General features: G+C 39.4%; 1 protein-coding gene across 2 annotated transcripts in view; it reads right to left on the bottom strand.

The window, feature by feature from the left end:
- Nucleotides 1-271: 271 nt before the first annotated feature.
- Nucleotides 272-23067, bottom strand: part of mcm6 (minichromosome maintenance complex component 6) — a 45125-nt gene continuing 22329 nt past the window's right edge. For both annotated transcript variants that reach the window (XM_041200079.1, XM_041200080.1), the window contains exons 9-17: nucleotides 21272-21413; nucleotides 20298-20405; nucleotides 13749-13904; nucleotides 13525-13653; nucleotides 13267-13428; nucleotides 12433-12571; nucleotides 7578-7730; nucleotides 2482-2621; nucleotides 272-1789 (exon numbers count right to left, since the gene is read on the bottom strand). In XM_041200079.1, the coding sequence (XP_041056013.1) occupies nucleotides 1670-1789; nucleotides 2482-2621; nucleotides 7578-7730; nucleotides 12433-12571; nucleotides 13267-13428; nucleotides 13525-13653; nucleotides 13749-13904; nucleotides 20298-20405; nucleotides 21272-21413 (1249 nt within the window). In that variant the 3' untranslated portion in view covers nucleotides 272-1669. The remainder of the gene's footprint in view (nucleotides 1790-2481; nucleotides 2622-7577; nucleotides 7731-12432; nucleotides 12572-13266; nucleotides 13429-13524; nucleotides 13654-13748; nucleotides 13905-20297; nucleotides 20406-21271; nucleotides 21414-23067) is intronic.

Genomic DNA, 23067 nt, shown 5'->3' with positions numbered 1-23067 from the left:
TTTTCCAATCCTCACGAGATACAGCTGAGGTACTAGAGGATTGGAGGTCTGCAAATATTGTACCATTATATAAAAAGGATGCAAGGGATAGGCCAGAAAATTATACAGCCAATCTGACTTAAGCGGGGAATTCCCTACCTAATGTCAATGCCTCGCCTTTTTTAGAAACCTTCTGAAATCTTAACTCTTCGACTAAGCTTTTGATGATGCTTTCTAATCTCTCCTTCCATAAGTTCACTGGTGAAGCTTCTTGCACATTGGTAATCAGTAGTCTTTAACAAAGATTTATTAAAAAAGCATGGCATAGATTTCATATGTAACATTTTGAAGTATAATGGGTGTATGCTAAATTCAACACTTGTACCTTAACCTGTAGGGTGGATTTCATTTATACAATAAATTGCAAAGAACAGGTGAAGATATTCATTCAACACACTTTCAATTTCAAACCTGTCCTGGAACAGATCTCTGGGGAAAGTCAAGTAATACGATTTCCACAATCTCAATTACATCAAATCTGACAAGAGGTCATCACCCCATAAAATAATTTATTCTATCAGTCAAACAACAGTTTGTACCAGGTTTGTGTCTGGTATAATCTAATTGACCTCAAGTCAGATATTTCAAGATTTATCATCTTCTCTGATCTGCACAGTATAAACCTACATTACTGTTGATGTCCAATTTCTCTCTTCTCTTACAAAGAGATTTTATAGGCAATATTCTTCTCTCTACTATTCTCACACTTGCAATAATAGTTAAGGCCTATACAAGAGTACAACTGGTTAAATACCCCATTTCACTGTTCAGCAATTTCACACGTGTGTGTGTGTATGTATGTGTGTTAGGATTAAACAATAGAAAGTGACAGCTAAAATGGAAATTGAAGTATAGATAGAAGCTCAAAATTAGCAGGATGACAACACTGGGCAAATATATTTTGCTTTATATTTAATAAAGCCATCCAATTTCAGGGCAGCCTTTCTACATGAAATATATTTACAGCAATTGCCTCAGATGCACAGCTAGCTTTAAATTAGCCTCATGGGTAAATTAAATTTGCTCACTCCTTCAAATTCCACCAAAACAAGATTTCATAAAATCTTAAAACTTGCGTTGGGATCAAAATTCAACTTCATCTAGGTTGTGGCCTTTTTAAAAAACATAATGCAATCGTTGTAATCTAGTTTTAATATAAATGCAGGTTATCCAGTCATACTATCCAAAATAATATTCTTATACCTTTCCTTTTTAAATTCATTTTAAATCAGTAAATTGTAACCAGCAAAATGCAACAAGCAATGTGAAAGGAAACATGTCTGCATTTTAAACTATTTTATCAGCAAAAGTTGTGAATACAATTTTAAAGTGCATACTATAATTTCCTTTCACCATTCAATCCAAAATGCCACTGAACTTCAAAAATAAGCATAAAAGCTCCCAAAATTAAACAGATTTAAACAAATGTGCTAGGCACCATTTGTTTTATCCTTGATGAGCATTTCAATATCTGTTCAGAGCCAAAACCCAAAGCAATTCTGCACTGGATGAGAGAATTAGGTGATATCAAATCTTGTTTTATGGCTACAGTTTGAGAGATTTGAGTGTTTCAGTGATATTCTTAGAAGTAACTATAGATTCCACGATGATCCAGTGTAACATTTGGCACTTAATCTTCCAAAGTATAATTGGGGTTAACCACCAGGTAGGGATCCTGCTCCAAAACTTCATCACCCTCTCCTTTTCGGCTTTTCAGACCAGTCTGTTTCAGTTCAATCAAGATGTGGTCCTATTAGAAATTCAAACACAAAGTTAAGACTCAAATCTCTGAAGAACACCCCACTGTATATGAATTGATTGATTTTCTACAGCTGTCTTATTTATGGGTTGGATTCATTGTCTCCATAATTTTCAGCACCATATTGCAATACTCTTGCTGATAAATAAAGAGCAGATAAATATTTTAAAAGCAAAAAAACTGCGGATGCTGGAAATCCAAAACAAAAACAAAAATACCTGGAAAAACTCAGCAGGTCTGGCAGCATCTGCAGATAGGAGCACAGTTAACGTTTCGAGTCCGAATGACCCTTTTATTTATTTTGTATGGAAATTTATTAAGTGATTGGTCCCACACTGCTGTCTTGCAGTCTCTCATGACCAATGATCTGTTGATCATTCATTATGCAGGAGTTTACTTGTTGCTATTCAACTGCCAAACTGTGCCTTCACTACACACGACAGTTGAAGGAAGTGCAGGACAAGGTATTCTGGTACAACAAACTAACCAGAAAGCATATGAGCATCTTGCACGAATTGTACCCCAGAAACCATAAAACAAATTCAACTGAGTAATACTTGTACAGCAAGTTCAGTCATAACTTTGTAGCCATTTTTAATTCGAGTAGCAGTTATCATTTGTAGAAAGCAGAATTTAATATTTGTGATCAAACAGGTCAGACTATGTGCAAGTATTGTACTTACATAATGAATAAGTCTGTAAATAACTTTCTCAATTAATTTCTTTTTGTTAATCAGTTCTTCTTCCGATTCAATTTCAGATTCAATTTCTTTCAAATACCAGTTAATGAGTTCACTCTTCTTTGGCGAAGCATCTTCATCTTCTGCCGACAGAATGAAACAAATCAGCTTCATGACATATGAATATAATTTTTGAGTTATTTCTCATTTACTCATCATATAAGCTGAACTAAAGTCAATGCACTGTGAAGTACAAATGAGCGAGATACTTCAGCTCACTTGACTCATTTTCCATTGAACACCACAAATCTCCCCATCACAGCATCAAATTAGCTTTTGAATGATTCACATGTAAGTCTATCCACACTACAATAACATAGTCTGAGGGCTTCTGCAACCCAGACAGCAGTAGCATTTGTTCCTTTTGTGTGCTTTATCCACAAAGACTCGAGTGGCTTAAATTCTTGGACGATTACAAAAACTGGTTCCTAACTGGTACACTTAGATCAGACAGCAGCTCCAGGCTGGAAAATTTAAGAGTAAAAACATGCAGGACAGCAAAAAATAAAACTACAGTGGAACAGGCCAGTCAACTGGGAAGTCAAGTACAGAATTCCTTTTCTTCACTCACTTTGGGTAAATTTTTATTCTATAGCTGGACTCATTTTTTTTTGAATTGAGATCAAGTTTTTTTTTGCACAAGGGCTTGAATTTATTTGAATGGGAGTAGGGTGGGTTTGGACTGTGTGTGGTTGTGTAGATTTTTATTTGTTGGTGGGATGCAAGCATCACAAGCGAGGCCAGCATCTATTGCTCCAATTGCCCTTAAGAAGGTAGTGGTGAGCCACCTTCTTGAATCGCTGCAGTCCAAGTGGTGTAACTACACAGTGCTTTTAAGGAAGGAGTTCCATGTTTCTCACCCAGCAACAGTAAAGGAATGGTGATATTGTTCCAAGTTATGATGATGTGTAGTTGGAGATTAGTGTGCCCTTGCAGGTATTGGTGTTCCCATACAAATACCCTTGAGTGGAGGACGTGAGTTTGGGAAGTGCTGTCGAAGGAGGGTTGGCAAGTTGTTGTCGTTCACCTTCCAGATTTTGCCACTGTGCGCCAGTGGTGGAGAGCTAGTTTTTTTAACATGATGGACGGGGAACTTATCATACGAGCTGCTTTGTCCTGGATGGTGTCGAGCTTCTCAAAATGTTATTGGAGTTGCACTCATCCAGGCAAGTGTATTGTAGATGGTGGACAGGCTTTAGGAGGCAAGTGTTTTTTTAATTCTTTTATGAGATGTGATCATTGCTGGTTAGGCCAGAATGTGTTGTCCATCAGGTGGTGATGGTGAGCCACCTTCTTAAATTACTTCAACGAAAACAGAAAATGCCAGAAAAACTCAGCAGGTCCAACAGCATCTGTGGAAAGAAAGGCAAAGACAGAATTAACGTTTCGAGTTCATATGACTCTTTTTCAGAGCTAAAGAGAGGTAAAAATGTGATGAAATTTAAACTGTTTAAGGGGGGTGGAGCAGGTGAAGCTGGATAGAAGGCCAGCGACAGGTGGAGGCAAAGGAGAGATTGCCAGAGATGTCATGAACAAAAGGACAAAGGGGTGTTAATGGTAGTGGTTCTGGCTAAAGGAAGTGCTGATGGTGACATTAAGTCAGAAAGCAGAATGTGATAATAGCAGGACAAGGGTAAGCACTCTGGAAAAAGCAACATGAACAAGTGACAGATGGCCCTTGTGGGGGTGGGATGGTGGGGGGGATGGGGGGTGGGGACAGTGGTGGGAAAAAAGATCAAAAATAGGATAAAAAGTCAGGATAAAACAATGAATGAAAATACGTAAAAATAAGTGGATAAAAAAAATTTTAAAATGAAAATGAATATTGAAAAAAGGGGATAAAAAATGGGGCGAAGATGGAGAAAAGAGCTCATGGTCTGAAGTTGTTGAACTCAATGTTAAGTCCTGAAGACTGTTAAGTGCCTAACTGGAAGATGAGGTGCTGTTCCTCCAGTTTGCGTTGGGCTTCACTGGAACATTGCAGCAGGCCAAGGATGGACATATGGGCATGAAAGCAAGATGGAGTGTTGAAATGGCAAGCGACAGGAAGGTCTGGGTCATGCTTGCAGACAGATCGAATGTGTTCTACAAAGTGGTCTCCTAGTCTGCGTTTGGTCTCTCCAATGTAGGGGAGACCGCATTGGGAGCAGCAAATGCAGTAGACCAAACTGAAGGAGGTGCAAGTGAAGCGCTGCTTCACCTGAGTGTTTGGGCCCTTGGACGGTGAGGAGGGAGGAGGTAAAGGGGCATGTGTTGCACCTTCTGCAATTGCATGGGAAGGTACTGTGGGAACACAGCATCTTCTCATGTAATTGCAGAAAACCCATGGCACCTTCCCATGCCTCTACCTTTCACTGGCCTTCTACCCAGCTTCACCCCCTCACCTCACCCCTTTGAATTCAGCTCTTTTATCTATGATTGAATCATAGCTCTAATGAGGTCTGGAGCCAAGTGGTCCTTGCAAAACGCAAACTGAGCATCAGTGAGCAGTTTGTCACTGATTTAAATGCTGCTTGATAACACTGTCAATGACATCTTCCATCACTTTGCTGATTGAAGTAAATTGATGGGAATTGGCCAGATTGGATTTGTCTTGCTTTTGGTAGTCAAGACTGCAACTGTAGATTGGTTGCCTCACCGTCTACCGCAGGCCCAATCTGGCAGATATGTCCTTCAGGACTCAGCCAGCTCAGTCAATAGTCGTACTACCAAGCCACTCAGTGATGGACATTGGTCTCCCATTCTATGTCCTTGCCACCGTCAGTGCTTCTTCCAAGTAGTGCTTATCAGGGAGCTGAGGGAGAATGGTAATCAACAAGAGGTTTCCTTCCCAGTGTTTGACCTGATGCCTTGATATTTCACGGGAGTCAATGTTGAGGGCTTCCAAAGCAACTCCCTCCATTCCTATATCACTTTTTAAAAAAAAACTTTGTTCACGGGGTGTGAGTATCAGTGGTTAGACCAGCATTTAATTGCCCATCCCTAATTGCCCTTGAGAAGGTGGTGAGCTGCCTTCTTGAACCACTGCTGCCCATGCTCAAGGATGGAATGTGGGACATAGGCTGTGAGGTATGAATATGGCTGTGAATATGACTGTCTGGCTGTTGCTTGACTAGTCTGTAGAACAGTTCTCCCAATTTTGGCACAAGTCCTCAGAGGTTAGTGACTGGGCAGGGTGTGCCTTATCCTTTTTTTTTATATTCTTCAACTTTTCTGTAGCAGTTTGATACAACCAAGTGACTTGCTAGACCATTTCAGAGGGCAGTTAAGAATCAATCACATTTCTGTCACACTTATGAAAGACTAGGTAAGGATGGCAGTTTTCCTTCCCTGCAGGATACAGTGAACCAGGTGGGTTTTTACAACAATCCTGTAGCTTCATGGTCACTTTTATTGAGAATAACTTTTTAATTCCAGATTTATTAATTCACTGAATTTAATTTCCACAAGCTGCTGTGATGGGATTTTAACTTGTGCCTCCAGAGCTTTAAATCAAGAGTCTGAACTACTAATTCAGTAACATTACCACTATGCTACCATTCCTGAACTGAGGTGCTTGACAGCAGAGAAGATAAAAGTGTGTGCACGGGTGCTCGGATTTATAGTTTAAGGCAGTCTTGATTTTTGAATTATCTACTGGCCACTTAAAGGATGCAACCATGTACAAAGAAAATTCAAAAAAGCAGTTATTTTGTTTGTTACTATGCAAAACTAAAAGCAAAAATCAACTGAAAACAAACAATTTCTTTTGCAGATTCGCAAGTTATTCTCAGCTAGTAGAAAATATTCTTTGTCCCAAATGAAGTTCTTTATTTTATTATGCAGTTGCAAATGGATGGAAGCACAGTACATCAGTAAAATTTTAATAGTGTACAAACATATAGGAACAAAGAAAAGCAATGCAGCCCATTTAGGCTCATCCCTGAATACATTAGCTTTCTATATTATATTATCTAATTCTATTTTGTTTAACTCTAATCATGTAACCATTCTATAATTGTGTGTGTCATTACCCTGCTTGATGTATTATTACAAAATCATTTGAACTAAGAAACTCTCCATTCTAAATGCCCTGCTCATTAATTTCCACTAATGCCTAGGGTACTTCCTAGATGTCGTTAAACTGGCTTAACCTTATTCATTTAATATTTATCCCTCAATGGGGTGTTTTCCTCTTAACTGGCTTTCTTCTAGACTTCACAATTCTCTAATATTTTGTTATAGGTAGTTTTCTTCACGCCTGATCAATACTTACTGCTCTTATCTGTAATCTGTCAAGGAAGAATGACTTTAAAAAAAATGTCACGGTGGCTACAAGCTAGTGGAGGATTTTAAATGTGGTCTTGTCAAATATTTGTTGTATTTTATCCTAGAAGATTGTTTAATTGCTCAGAGACAAGTGTTTCTAAGTCTTTCTCTTAAAACAATTCTATTCATTGTGTATTTGTGTCCCATTTTTTCACCTATATGTAATAATTTACTCATGCTAAAATTAGCTGCTTGGTTATGTGCTCAATTGCATAGCCAATCTAAATCCTTCTGTTTTTGTGCCAACACAATTGTGGTTATCTTATGGCTGATTTTAATGTTGGGGTAACTAATGTAAATTAGTTTTAGATCCTTGTCACTTCTAACTCCTGGGAGCACTCCACTCAATGCTTCCCACCAATGAATATACACCTATCAGCTTTTGATGTGGTATTTAATTTAAGATTGGCAGCATAGTTGCTTTTTCTTACATCTATCTCTGCACAGGACTGGTTCATAGTACAATAGATGAATTTTCACAACTGCCCAACTGCAAAGCAATGCATTTATTCTAGGTTCTAAAAATTGCTCTAAGCTGGTCAAACTTTAAAAAAAAACCTAAGGGACTTCTATGAGGTGTCTGACTTTGGTCAGTTATTTAAGAATCAAATATTTTAGCACAACTGTCAGAACATATTATATACCTGATAAAAGATTTGGGCACCATTTTTCCAAAGCACTATATTAAACTGTATTACGCAATGAAGCTATTGAGTAACCCGCATTCTTACCTTCTTCTAGTTTCCGGAGATGGATGACAATAAGGTTGGAAATCTTGCGATACTCCACAAAAGACAGTCTCATTGTGGATTTTGGCACTTCTTTGATACTGTCTTCAGAATGGCCATTGACACCATTAATTCCATTTGGAATTTCAGAATGTCCTGTCAGAATTACCATTTATTAGAACGACTGAATCCAATACTAAGCTAAATATATATGAACTTTCAGTACACAATGATGGAATAAAACAAAACAAAATCACCAGTACCTTTGGCATGCCCATTATTATCTAAACCATTATTTAGGGTCCATGCAATTCGTCATATCTCAGCCATGACACAATGCGAGAAAAAGGGCTTCACAGCTTGTGCCTGCACAAGGGTAGCTGAGGGAGATTAACAGTTCTGTTTGGCACATTTCTCACTTAAAACAACTGAATTAGGTTATTTTCTCCTTGGGTTCCCCAGTAGGAAAGGTCTGATTCTATGCTACAAAGAATACCAACACTTGCTAAAGCAATCAACTGATAGGTTGGTGGAGTGGGCGGTAAAGTGGCAGATGGATTTTAACATAGAGAAGTATGAGCTCATACATTTAGGGAGGTCAAACAGTTACAGGGATTACAAAATAAATGGGAATATACTAAGAGGGGTAAATGAAGTGAGAGAGCTTGGCATACAAATACACAGGTCCCTGAAGGCAGCAGTTCAAGTAGACAAGGCTGTAAAGAAGGCATATGAAATGCTCTCCTTCATTGGCAGAGGTACAGAATATAAAAGTAAGGATATAATGTTGGAAACAAAAACAAAAATACCTGAAAAACTCAGCAGGTCTGGCAGCATCTGTGGAAAGGAGCACAGTTAACGTTTCGAGTCTGCATGATTCTTCAACAGAACTAAGGAAAAATAAAAAAGGGGTGAAATGTAAGCTGGTTTAAGGGGGGGTTCGGGACAAGAGCAGCTGGATAGAGGGCCAATGATAGGTGGAGAAAACCAAAAGATGTCACAGACAAAAGGACAAAGAGACGTTGAAGGTGGTGATATTATCTAAAGGAATGTGCTAATTAAGGGTAGAAAGCAGGACAACCAAGGTACAGATAGCCCTAGTGGGGGTGGGGTGGGGAGAAGGGATCAAAATAGGCTATAAGGTAGAGATAAAACAATGGATGGAAATACATTTAAAAATAATGGAAATAGGTGGGAAAAGAAGAATCTATATAAATTATTAGAAAAAACAAAGAGGGGGAAAAAATCAGAAAGGGGGCAGGGATGGAGGAGAGAGTTCGTGATCTAAAATTGTTGAACTCAATATTCAGTCCGGAAGGCTGTAAAGTGCCAAGTCGGAAGATGAGGTGCTGTTCCTCCAGTTTGCGTTGAGCTTCACTGGAACAATGCAGCAAGCCAAGGACGGGCATGTGGGCACGAGAGCAGTGTGGTGTGTTGAAATGACAAGCGACAGGGCGGTCTGGGTAATGCTTGAGGACAGAACGAAGGTGTTCTGCATCACCATACCTCCCTGTCACTTGCCATTTCAACACACCACCCTGCTCTCGTGCCCACATGTCTGTCCTTGGCTTGCTGCATTGTTCCAGTGAAGCTCAACGCAAACTGGAGGAACAGCACCTCATCTTCCGACTCGGCACTTTACAGCCTTCCGGACTGAATATTGAGTTCAACAATGTTAGATCACGAACTCTCTCCTCCATCCCCACCCCCTTTGTGATTTCCCCCCCTCCTTTTTGTTTTTTCCAATAATTTATATAGGTTTTTCTTTTCCCACCTATTTCCATTATTTTTAAATGTATTTCCATCCATTGTTTTATCTCTACCTGTTAGCCTTTTTCAATTCCTTCACCCCACCCCATCCCCACTAGGGCTGCCTGTACCTTACTTGTCCTGCTTTCTACCCTTAATTAGCACATTCCTTTAGATAATATCACCACCTCCGACACCTCTTTGTCCTTTTGTCTGTGACATCTTTTGGTTATCTCCACCTATCACTGGCCCTCTATCCAGCTCTTCTTGTCCCAACCACCACCCCCCACCCCCACCCCCCCCAAAACCAGCTTACATTTCACCCCTTTTCTATTTTTCCTTAGTTCTGTTGAAGAGTCATGTGGACTTGAAACGTTAACTGTGCTCCTTTCCACAGATGCTGCCAGACCTGCTGAGTTTTTCCAGGGATTTTTGTTTTTGTTTTCGATTTCCAGCATTCGCAGTTTTTTGCTTTTATCTTGGTGATATAATGTTGGAATTGTATAAAACACTGGTGAGGCCACAACTGGAGTATCGTGTGCAGTTCTGGTCACCGCATTACAGGAAGGACGTAATAGCTCTGGAGAGAGTGCAGAGGAGGTTTACAAGAATGTTGCCAGGGTTAGAAAAGTGTAGCTACAAGGAGAGATTGGATAGGTTGGGGTTATTTTCCTTAGAACAAAGAAGGCCGAGAGGTGACTTGATTAAGGTGTACAAAATTATGAGGGGAATTGATAGAGTAGACAGAATAGAATTGTTTCCCTTGATGGAGAATTCTAGAACCAGGGGATATAGATTTAAGATAAGTAGCAGAAGGTGTAGGGGGGACATGAGGAAGAACTTTTTTACTCAGAGGGTAGTAGGTGTCTGGAATTTGCTGCCCAATTTAAAAATCAATGTCACCACGATTACCAACAACCTCCATCCTTTCTAGGAAGTCAGCCACCACTTGGACAATAGCTTTGCAGTAACTGCAGGTTCAAACCTCAGAATGGGCTCAATATGTGAGGATTCTGCTGGATGCCTGTTTTCTTTTGAACACACTTCAATAGCTGGAATAATGACATTTTCTTCTCTGGATGTCACTTTTTAAAGATTTATTTTTGCCCTTGCTTTTTCAAGTACCTCCTCAGTAGTCTTTGGTCTGTTTCTGAAATGTTTTAGCATATGTCTCGGCATCCACAGATCTTTATTTATTGTCCAGATTTCTGAGGCATACAGGAAATTGGATAGAATGTAGCACCTTATGTTTCTTTGCCTTGTTCCAAGCCAGAGTTTTCTTGTTGATAACATCCTTCATCTTCATAAAATGACTTCTGGCCATCTCTATCCTTCCAATTTCTGCATCACATCTGCCATCTTGTTATCATTTGTACTCAATACACAAACTTAACAATTTGTTCCATTGCCACACCATCCATTTAACCTTCATTCTAGTTTCTTCTAATGTATTCCTTCTAACCATCATTGTTTTTTGTCTTTTTGGTGTTTATACTCAATCCATATTTTAAACTTCCAGATTTTACTTGATTGATGATATTTTGTAGGGCCTCTTCTGATTCTGCAAGTTGTGCTGTCATCAACATACAGCAAATTTGTTATGTTCAATTTTTACCTGTATAAGTCCATCTCTAAATCTGAATATTTGTGCACAGGTTGAATAATTTTGGCAACAGTACAGAGCCTTGTCATACTCCTCTCTTCGCTTAAAACATATCTGGTTGCCCCTGTTCTAGCCTTATGCTCACTATTTGGCCCCAATATGGGCTCTGGATAAATCTCACACCTTTACTGTCACGTTTCACCAACACATCTATTAACTTTTGGTGATAAACATGGTCGAACGCTTATGCAAACGGTCTTGTTTACATCTAGATATTTATCAAAGATCTATTCTTAGGTTAAATACTCCCTCTCGTTCTAACTCGGTCTAAATTCAGACTGTGTTTTGCCAATTTCTACTTCAAATGTATTGTTTTTACTATGTTTTTCAAGATCACTTTAATGAGATGACTCATTAAGCTTAGTTTGAAAATGATTGCACTCCATTGCTTTAGGTTTTTTAGTTGGTTAACGAATAATGAATGTCTCAAATAATTTGGAAAGTACCCTTTGGTATATATTTGATCACAAATTTCTGTAACCACTTCTAATTCTGTTTCTCCAAGGAGTTTTTGATGTTCTGTTGTTATTTCATCTATACCTGGAGCTTTTCCTGTACTCAATTTCAAAGCATAATTTACCTCTGATATCATAATGTTTGGTCCTTCATTTACCTCTATATCATGAGGACTCCCTGAATTTGGATCATCATATAATACAACTTAAGAGATTCTGACCATTTTTTTGCTACTGCAATCCTGTCTCTTTGTCTTTTATACAACCACTGTGTGTCAAAGATTTCAACTTTTGGTACATAACTCATTTTGTGATTTCTTTCCAGCTCTAACACTTCGTCACGCATTCCATTGTATCATTTCTCTTTAGCCAGCCTACATGCATTCTTCATTTTCTTTTCAATTTTATCATACTCAGGTATGTTTCTTTTCTTTCCTTTTTGTATCGTCATTGTTATTACCTCATCTGTCATCCACTTCTTGTCTCTTTCTCTTTTCTGCTTTTATAACAACATTTCCTCTGCAGCATGTTGTATACTCACTTTAATGTTTTTCCACTTGCTTTCTATTTCTTGTTCTGGGACCTGCTTGTTCTGATTTCTCAATCCTAAGGCATTCATACTGTTTTTTTTTCTTTTTAGAGTCAATGTCTAAGGAGAGAGAATTCAATCCCCAAACCACCCATTACAAAAAAGATGGAATTCCACAGCAGCTCCTGCAGAACACTCAGTTTTATAAAATAAATTTGTACGAGTATGAAAGGATGAACTTTAAGGGGGGAGGAGGATCAAATCAATATTGTATTTAACCTAGTTACAAATAAGGGCCATCATAAAAGGCCACATACTATGCTAAAATTTAAAAAGTAAAAGCACATCAATTAATACATTCTTAGAAACTAGGGTGGAGGAAGGAACAACATCCATAGTCAGTCTAAACATGTTACTTGTTTACAGATTTATTCCTTTCTGGTGCAATTAAAATTAGTTTACCATTGATCCCTTCATGGACCTCCTGCTCCATTTCCTCTCCTCCTTCATCATCTTGGTCAAAGTTTACATCTGGTGTCTCCACTCTAATGATTGATTTGTTCAGCAACCGGAAAGCTTCCTTGACATGCTTAGGTTGTACCTATAAACCACAGCAAAGATTCAGCACAGGTTTCATTTTGATAGAGCTTTCTGTTAAAGTTATACATACGGTATACCATCATCAGCCCCAAGCTTCTTTATTGATTTTTAGGTAGTTAAGTTTATGTATTATGAAAAACATAGAATAATTCCTTGGATTTGGGGATAACAGAGCAAACTATTAGTATGGAAAATTCTACAAGTCATCCAACAGCAGCAGCAAACTGCCAAATGCAGCACCACAGGAAGTTTTCCCAAATCTCAGCTGGACTAGTACTTAGAAAGGCTGGGTAACAGAGTGATCCATTTCTCATAAAACTGGCAGTTCCAAGAAATTATGAAATGCAGCTTTACATCAATTAGGCAGAATTACAATCATTTTGGCCTTGAAGTTGAAGAAGGAAAAAGGATTTCTCCAGAAAGAAATATTCAACCAGGGTATCTTTCCAGCTCCATCAATATAGCTTTGTAGAGAACTTGAGCCCTTGGTCTAAGTGTTAATTAAAAAAAACATTAAAAAATGCAACTGTAGAACAGGATTGCTAGAGGATATAGATGGAGTGACAGGCATATCTCTCCAGTATGACGAAATAATGATAACACACTTGAGAGTTGCAAAGTAGGTTCAGCACAGTAAGCAACAATGCATACACTCTTAAAACAAGAGAACAAACCTCTTTAATGCTTAACAGTTACCTCATCACAACAATGCATTCTAGCCATGGATTCAGAAAGTCGAATCATACTCTCCAGCTGACGCACTGTGATTCGCCATGCCGATTTGGTTACTCCAGATCCATCCCTCTGACGAAGTCGTCTGTACTGTTCCACTATGAAGTCTTCAGATTCCTTTGATATCTAGAAAATTAAATCCTCAGAAGTGATCTTGATTAGTACAAGTTACACAAAAAGACCGTCCAATAAATGTCACATTGCATTCATTAAGTGACTGACCTTTGGCTTGAACTGCCTTGCAAATAACAGGTACCTCCTGATATCATCCAAGGAGTAGATCCGCTCAATGGATTCTTGAATTCGAGAATGCAAGTCCACGATACGCCTTGCAATGGCGTAATCTGTTACCTAGTTTATAACAATTATATTACATTAATTTCTTCTACAAGTTGTTTAAAAATTGAAACACTATGAAATGGGATATGAAGAAATGATATTCCCACCTCATTACATTCATCAACTAGAATGAAGAACAAATCAAATCGAGACATGATTGGGGCTGTGAGATTTACGTTCTGTTTGAGAGATTTTGAACGATCATACCGTCCACCAACTGGGTTTGCTGCAGCTAAAATAGAAGTCCTGGCATTCAAGGTAGCCTATATCAAAACAAAGATTTTAGAGTGGAATTTAGCTTTTAACCCATTTGAGGTAAAACACAATCTATACACATTTTACACACAACATACTTTCCCAATATTTTCAGCAGCTTAATTGTTCACTTCCAAACCATTAGTAATCCACAGAAATTAACTCTCATTTCCTTATTTAAAAAGGCAAACTTCCTAACAATTAAGGAAAGAAAACAGGATTTCCCCAACAAGGGGTGAATTTGGAATTCTTATCTTCTGCACTGAAATTTAGACATTTTTTTATTATCTGAGTTTAGAAAAATCTTTCATTCTCTGCTTTTGATAATTTTTTATTGCACATACAATTTTGGTAATGCATGCTGGTTCCCCATTTTGCTTGAGCTTGAATGCACATTATCTCCAATTCTCATTGTTGAGGAAAAAACAGATGAGGTCTCCAGAATTTAAAAAAAATGACAAATTGAGATTTTGCATCCAAATGTGGGGAAGGCTCAATGACAATGGCCAGGTGCAGGAAGTGCTTAAAAAATGATTTGGACTGGAGAAAGACAGCATTAATTGAGTTCAACAGGTACAATAAAAAAAAGCAACGGGCAGGGTATTGTTGAGTTCAGCGAGCGGGGGCGGAGCCCACTCGCCGATGTGTAAAATGACTCGGGATGACCTCAGGCAGAACTCCCGATGTCACCCCACGTCATTTCAATTTCAGCTGTGCGCCCGCCGACCTGTCAATGGCCAATTGAGGCCATTTAAAAACTAATTGAAATAATTAAAGGGCCTGCCTGATCAACCTTAAGCTTGATGGGCAGGCCGGGAGCCTTGGCGGGCTTTAGAAAAAGCATGAAACCTCATCCATGGGCGGGATGAGGTATTATGTAGGTTTTTAAACATTTAATAAAAGTTTAATTAAAAGTAATGGACATGTCCCAAATCATGTGACTGTGACACTAGGGGATATATCAGGAAAAATTTATTTTTCTATGTTTCACATTTTTGAATTTGGCGCCAATCTCCCCGAGGCAGCACTTAGCCTCAGGCAGATGCGCGAAAGAGTGCACCCTCGGCTTAGGGAATCCCCCGCTGCACAAGGAGCGCATAGCACGTAGGACATCATGCTGGGCGGGCCTTAATTGGCCCGCCCACATAAAATGGTGACACGCCCAGGATTGGGGGCGCCGATCGGAGGTGCACCCGCTCCTGAACCTTCCCACTGATGGGGGAAAAATTCTTCTCAATGATTCATAAAGATAGTATTGAAATAAATTGAATGCAATCTGTGAACCAAGAATCAAAAACCAAAGGCGAATAAAGTTCAAATTTACTGGAATGGAAACTAGAAGTACCGAAAGCAGATGAAAATTAAAACACAACGACAGATCCAGTGACAATAGTAGCAAAAGAAATTCGTGGGATGGATTTGGAACTTGTGTGAAAGATCATCCAGCGGTTTTTAGGACAGAGAGTTGTATCAGTAAAATAAATTGATAGGGAAAACATTAGAACAACAAGCTGGTAAAAGTTTAACGGAAAGTGAATATGTGTCGGTAGAAAGTTGAATTTATTCCAAAAATACTTTACAGTGTTGCGCAGTGAAGAATATGGAGTAAACTAAAAGCATAATGCCAAAATGTCTATCATGGGTTATATCTTCAAACTATAAATAAGCTCAAAAGCCACTCAGGTAACATACTGGAAAATGCCTGGTATGCATGAAATTCAGTCGGGGGGTAAAAGGCTTGACGAGGTTCTCTGAGAAATTGGGAAGAAATTAAAACATGAGACAAATTTTTACTTAAGGAGCCATTCATTAAATATATTCTTAATAAGTGTGGCCAATGCATACATGTAGAATTCCCTCCTCAAAAGTAAACTGGTTTTAGGGTCTTTAACCTGCTTTCACGCTCCTCACTACACCACTGCCAGCCACAGGTTAATTTGAAAACTACATGTATCAGAAATTGCTCCAAACCATGCTTTGGTAAGAATTTTTAACTTCCCTCCCATTCCCAGGTGTATATATTTCAAAATTAACAAAAGGTTACTGTATAATTGTGGTTCTATCTATGGGCTAGCATCCTGGAGCTAGAGTTCAAATCCCACCCAGCAAGTCATGAATCGACTGAACAGAGCTGGTAATTAGTGGGCCATTATCAGGAAATTTTGCTATGAAAGCTACTGGGTTGTTGCAAAGTCAACCAGATCACTAATATTCTGCTATCCCACATTCAATCTGGTTTACAGAGGCTTCCATGGGTCATTTGAATCACAGTGTGGGTCAAATTTGACCAAGCAAATTACTCAGTTCTGTGTAGTTTTTGTGCCAGTCAATCAGATCAGTTCTTGGGATTGGGTCAATGGAGGAAGTTGCTAAGGCAATAGACAGTAGGCCCGGTGGTGCCAAACACTCTGAGGTGGTAGATAGGCAGCAGGGAGTGAGGGAGGTCTCCTTTCTCCCCATATCAGTCTCATACAGGTGCAGGGCCAGGAGAGGGAGATGCTTGAAATACCTGCAAGGGACTCTGGTGTTCAAGAATAAGGGAGTCTTGCGACAATTGTACAGGGCTTTGATGAGATAACACCTAGAGTACTATGCATTTTTGGTCTCCATGTTTAAGCAAGTGTATACTTGCATTGGAGACAGTACAGGTGAAGATTCACTAGATTAGTTCTTGGAGTGAGAAAATTGACCTATCATGAAAGGTGGAGGATCTTTAAATTGGCCCACTACTCTCTGGAGCAGTGCTTCCTCTAAGCCTGTGCAGCCACACAACAGTCCATCAAGAGGCATGCACAATTATTCCAGCTGTACACATCCTGATGGTTAAACGAGGTTTACTGCCACTCTAGCCCAAGACAGAAAAATAATGGGCCAGAGTCAAGCCTGACATGGTGGAATTAACAGCAGAAATTCCCTTGTGTCAGTTCCTGGAACCTGAAGCTATCACTCAGCACTTGTCTTCCCTGCATCCCGCTAGTTACCTCTCCACCTCCTTGACCCTCCCCTGGCCACTTCCCTCCTCAACCTTCCCGTTCATTGCCTCCCTCTTCCAGAGTGATGATTCAGGAGAGGGGGGCAGCAAGCAGGAGGGGTGGCAAGCAGGAAGGTCAGCAAGTCAGGAGGCTGGAAATGGAGAGCAGGAAGCAAGTTGAAAGAATTAAGAGGATTTTTGAGTCAGTTAATACCACTGATCTAGTCATTCTGCCACAGCTAGATTTGTAAAATTATTAAAGGGAGATTAAAAACTTAAAGGTACTTCTATGGAGTTGGTGAAAAGTTTTGGATTCCTAGACCAAAACTCTAAATAATAATGCAAAGATTCTTGTGAGGTTCTTTCATGGGACTATTTAAAATGTGCATACTCCCAAATCCTACCTCTCTCCAATTTATTCTTGTACGCATTGAGATACACCACAAAATGGTGAATCAATTTATTACCTCACAATTCAGAGGTTTTTAATCTAAAAGCTGTAGGTGGAATAAATGTCACTACTTGCCCAAAAACTACTTCAACAGTCATTCTCCCTCCTAGGATTCCATTCTCTCTTCCCCACTTTCCAGATGCAGATTCCCCTTCAATATTCACTTAATTTACAGGGACACTATCTCTCAGGCCTTCAGTTCACAAGAGCCAATCTCTCCAGATTCAGAGAGACAATACCTCTGCTTCATTATGCTGGTTGATGTGACAAAATTACTGAGTAATCTTGCTCACTATTCACAGCAGTTTTTAGTAAAGAAAACATTAAGTTGAAAAAAAAAATAGCCTTTTCCATAAATTCAAAAAGCAAGCCTCCTTAGTTCTATTTTGAGCTTATCAAATTGAAACAAAATATCCTCGCCTTGAGCCATCACTACCAAGTTAACTTTTCTTTTGTCATATGAATAAAATACAAACTACAATATAAAAACCAACTAAGTTTGCTGATGATACCAAGCTAGGTGGAAAGGTAAGCTGTGGGGAGGAAACAGAGGCTGCAAAGAGATATGGACAGATGGACAATAATATAGGGAAGTGTGAAGTCATTTATTCACTTTGGTCCTAAGAATATAAAAAGCCGAATATTTTTTGAAAGGCGAGAAACTTGTAAGTGTTGATGTTCAAAGAGACTTGGTCTGCTTGTACAAGGAAAGCAGAAAGTTAGCATGCACATGCAGCAAGCAATTAGGAAGGCAAATGGCATGTTGGTCTTTATTATAAAGGAATTGGAGGACCAGAATAAAGAAGACTTTCTTGTATAGGATTTTGGTGAGACCACACCTGGAATGCTGTGTGCAGTTTTGGTCTCCATATTTAAGAAAGGATATGCTTGCACTGAAGGCGGTACAGCAAAGATTAATTAAATTGGTACCTGGGATGAGGGGGTTGTCCTATGATGAGAGGCTGAGTAAATTGGGTTATATTCTCTGAAGTTTAGAAGGATGAGAGGCTCTCTCATTGCAACCAACAAAATTCTGAAAGGGTTTAATAGGGTGGACTCATTATTTCCACTGGTTGGGGAGTCTAAAACATGGGGGGCACAGTCTCCGGATAAGGGGCCGATCATTTAGGACTGAGGATGAGGAGAAATTTCTTCACTTAAAAAAAGTGTGAATCTTTGAAAGTCTCTACCCCAGACAGTTGCGGATGGTCCACTGTTGAATACATCTAAGGCTGGGATAGATAGATTTTTGGTCTCTCAGGTAATTAAGGGATATGGGGAGCAGGCAGGAAAATGGAGTTGAAGCCCAAGATCAGTCACGATTGTACTGTATGGTGGTGCAGGCTCGAGGGGCCATATTTTACGTTATGTTCTTACAAGTATTATTGACATAGCTTTGCAGCCACATCCAACAAAGATAGTTAAGTAAGCAGCAAAATTAAAGGTATAAAAAAATTAAGTGAAAAAATAGACAAATGGAAAAGACAGCAATGTGGAAAATTGCCCAGGTATGTTCTGTACACAACAAGCAGGACAAGTCCAATGCAGCCAATTACCACCCCATCAGTCTACTCTCGATTATCAGTAAAGTAATGGAGGGGTCATCAACAGTGCTATCAAGTGGCATTTGCTTAGCAATAACCTGCTCACTTACGCTCAGTTTGGGTTCCACCAGGACCACTCAGCTCCTGACTTCATTGCAGCCTTGGTCCAAACATGGACAAAAGTGCTGAACTCCAGAGATGTGGTAAGTGTGAAAGCCCTTGACATCATGACAGCATTTGACCAAGTGTAGCATCAAGAAGCCCTAACTAAATTAGGGAAAAAAAACTGTTGGTTGGAGTCATACCTAGCACAAAGGAAGATGGTTGTGGTTGTTGGAGGTCAATCGTTTCAAGACATCAATGCAGGAGTTCATCTTCAGCTGCTTCAATTACCTCCCTCCCATAAAGGTCAGAAGTGGGAATGTTTGCTGATGATTGCACAACGCTCAGCATCATTCGTGACTCCTCAGATACTGAAGCAGTCCACGTTCAAATGCAGCAAGACCTGGACAATATCCAGGCTTGGGCTAACAAGTAACATTCGCACCACACAAATGTCAGGAGCAGGTCAAAGGCTAGGAATTCTGCAGCGAGTAACTCACCTCCCGACTCCCCCAAAGCCTGGCACAAGGCAGGGGCTGTGACAGAATGCTCACCACTTGCTTGTATGAGTGCAGCTCCAACAACATTCAAGAAGCTTGAAATTATCCAGGACAAAGCAGCCTGCTTCATTGGTACCCCATCCAAATATTCACTCCTTCCAACACCGATGCAGTGGCAGCAGTGTCTATCACCTACAAGATGCACTGCAGGAATTCACCAAGCCTCCTATGACAGCACCTTCTAATGCCATGACCACTACCATCTAAAGGACAAGGGCAGCAGGCACATGGGAACACCAGCACCACCTGGAAGTTCCCCTCCAAGCCACTCACCATCCTGAGTTGGAAATATATTGCTATTCCTTCACTGTTGCTCGGTCAAAATCCTAGAACACCCTCCCTAACAGCACTGAGTGTACCTAAACCACATGGACTGCAGTGGTTCAAGAAGGCAGCTCATCACAGCCTTCTCAAGGGAAATTAGGGATGGGCAATAAATGCTGGCCTAGTCAGCAAAACCCACATCCCACGAATGAAGAAAAACCTTGTAAGGAAGATAATCTGGAATCATTCATTTAGAAGGTAAGGAGGATAAGAAACACTAAGCAAAAACTAAAGAAACAAGTTGGGAAAATTGCAATTAGCAGGCACCATCCATCAGAGAATACTTGAAATGATAAAAATAAATCTGTACTCATGCTTAAGTTTCAAAAGATCGCACAATGCCATCTAGTTACTACTGCCTACCAAAGGCATCAACTATAATTCATCCTTTTAAGATTCAGTTCACAGTAAACACCCAAAGAAGGTTCTGTATTATTTAAACAAATTACTTTGACTCCAGCTTTAGTGATGGAAATGGTTTGCTGTTCCATGGCTTCATGAATAGCGACTTGATCTCTTGTTTCCATTTTATCAAATTCGTCAATACAGCAAACACCCTATAAAAAGAATGGAAAATGTAGTTAAAAATTTCTAGAGTTTCTCTCAGTATAGAAATTTACACAAATTTTTGTAATTTATGATCAGCAAATTATTTCTGACATCTATGAACAGATGCAAATAAAAAGAAAATTCTACAGTCCAAAGCTCAGGACATGCAACCAAGTAACAGGGCCTGTTGAATGCACTGACTTATGGCGTTAACCACTTTATGCCGGTTATACCAATTAGACAACTTTTGGACAGTCTCTAGTGAATCATGGCCAACACTGTAGCCTTACACTGCAGAGTGCCTAATGAATGACAGATGAGGTTTCCCCAATCCAGAGATTAAAACATATATACATTATGACTTAAGTATTCTTAGCATTCAAAATCCAAGGAATTATACACTTTTACATTAGATCACAGAAATCTTAAAACTAAATGTCAAATGAATATACATAGGAACAGGAGTAGACCATTTAGCTCTGAACCTGTCCTGCCAATCAACAAAATCATGGCTTATGTGCATCCCAGCTCCATATAATACCCACCCCTGACCCATATCCCTTAACAAAATTCTTATCAATCTCAAATTAAAAAGTGAATTATGTAGTAGCAATTACGATTTGCAGAAGCAATTTTTAAACTTCCACCACCATTATGTAAAGGTGTTTCCTAATTTCACTCCTGAAAAATTTGGCTCTAATTTTTGGACCATGCCCAGTCCTAGACTCCCCAACCAACAGAAAGTGTTTCTCTTCACCTACTCTGTTCCCCTTAGAAATATCTTGAAGATTTCAATCAAATCACCTCTTAACCGTTGAAATTTCAGGGGATACAACCCTATAACAAAGAATAAATTGTGTGGAATTCCCCTTACGTTGTCAGCAAGCATCAATGCTCCAGCTTCAATGACAAATTCATGCGACTCTTCATCCCTCACAACGGCAGCCGTCAGACCTGCAGCAGTGCTGGCTTTGCCACTTGTGTACACAGCCCGAGGACTGAACTCCTCTACATGCCTGTTATATGTAGAAAACAAGAATTTTTAATTAAAAAAGTGTTAAACAAAATGAATAGTTATTACACAACTGTTAACAAATGTTTAACAATTTTTTAAACTCTTCCTGTCTTTGTGCTGGTGGAGAGGTTAGGCAGATAATTTACTCTCAGAGCTAGGTTTGTGCCACTAGAAAAATATGCAAAGATGGGTGAATCTACCTTTGTTTATCTCTACCGATGGTAAAGCTTTCAGCTCCACTCTGTACTAGCTGTGGATAAAATTAATAATATTGGATAAAGAATCAAAGCTCAAAACCACGTCACACTATGCTACTATGCAGCACTGAACCTTCAACATTTAATTTTAAAAAAGCCAAGGGTTATTAAAAACTCACTAAATTATTGCTCTCTCCTTTCCCTTACTCTCTTTAATTAAATTATGAAAACAATTATTTAATCATAACAGGGTGGAGGTGCAAGGCAAGAATTCTTCATTATAACATGCTTACATATTTTGGGACAAGGGTAAGAACATCTAATTATATTTCAAATTAGCAGTACTACTAAAATAATAGTTGGGTCACAAGTGGTTAAAAAATTACTGGCTTTTGCCAGTATGTGTGCTATCAAAGATCTCATATCTCACCCTTGGTATTGGTGTGAGGCAACTATGGGTCAATAAATGATTTGTTGATTTTACAATTGTTAAAGGGCTAATTGCAATTGATTGAATTTTACAGTCCTTAATTGGGTTAGTTGAAATTATATGGTTCCGCTAGGGGAAATAAATATGGCTACAGTAACCAATGATCCTTGGAGAAGGACTTAGTCCACAAAATATTTCTCTCTGCACATGCTCGAATAAATTTCAATATTCTACACATCTATGCCTCCTGCACTTGAAATTCTCCAAAACAATTGGCATAGTTGGCAGGATCTTCGGGATTGGAACAAGTACTCGTGATTAAAATTAAGACAGGTGAGTACATTCATATACCACACTCTAAAATAGGACAGTTGCAGTGACGGGCCGCTCGTCTGACCTGACGGGCACCCAAACCAAAGCAATGTGGGCAGATCTGGAATATCGACGTTGGTGCAGTGTGGTGTTCCTTGGGTAAACAGGGGTGAGTGCAGTTCATGGGTAAACACAGACATTCTTGGGGTAAATGGATGAGGATGGCATTGGATAAATGTGCAAGGACCACTAGGCATACAGGAGGGAAAAGGAGGACATCCAAACACTAAGGATAAAAGGAGGGTTCATATGAAGGAACCGTTCCTAGAGTAAATGGGGGTACACCGTTCTTTGGCTAAATGGAGGGCACACATGTGACAGTATATACAAGAGTAAATGGGGGACATCAGTCAAGACAGGTCAGACAGACTTGACTGAGAGTATCTTAGTCATGATGGAGGATGGTGGTAGGTTGGGACCAAAGGGGTCACTTTAGCAGAAAAGCACAAGAAAATACTACTATCCGAGATGAAAAAGGAGAGATTTGCTTTGTTTAGGAAACAGTTTTTGCACCATCCTCTTTCAGACTAGCAGGGTTAACTCTTCCTACAGCAGCTTGAGCTTCTAGATTGCTTAATGCATTCCACCTCAAGCACAATGGACCTTTGTGCTTTTATTTACAGGTAACCACAAACGTAACAAGATTTCTAGCAGCT

The sequence above is a fragment of the Carcharodon carcharias genome, chromosome 12, assembly GCF_017639515.1.
Source record: "Carcharodon carcharias isolate sCarCar2 chromosome 12, sCarCar2.pri, whole genome shotgun sequence".
Taxonomy (NCBI): domain Eukaryota; kingdom Metazoa; phylum Chordata; class Chondrichthyes; order Lamniformes; family Lamnidae; genus Carcharodon; species Carcharodon carcharias.
The sequence above is the reverse complement of the archived record's forward strand: the minus strand, read 5'-3'. Positions and strand labels throughout refer to the sequence as shown.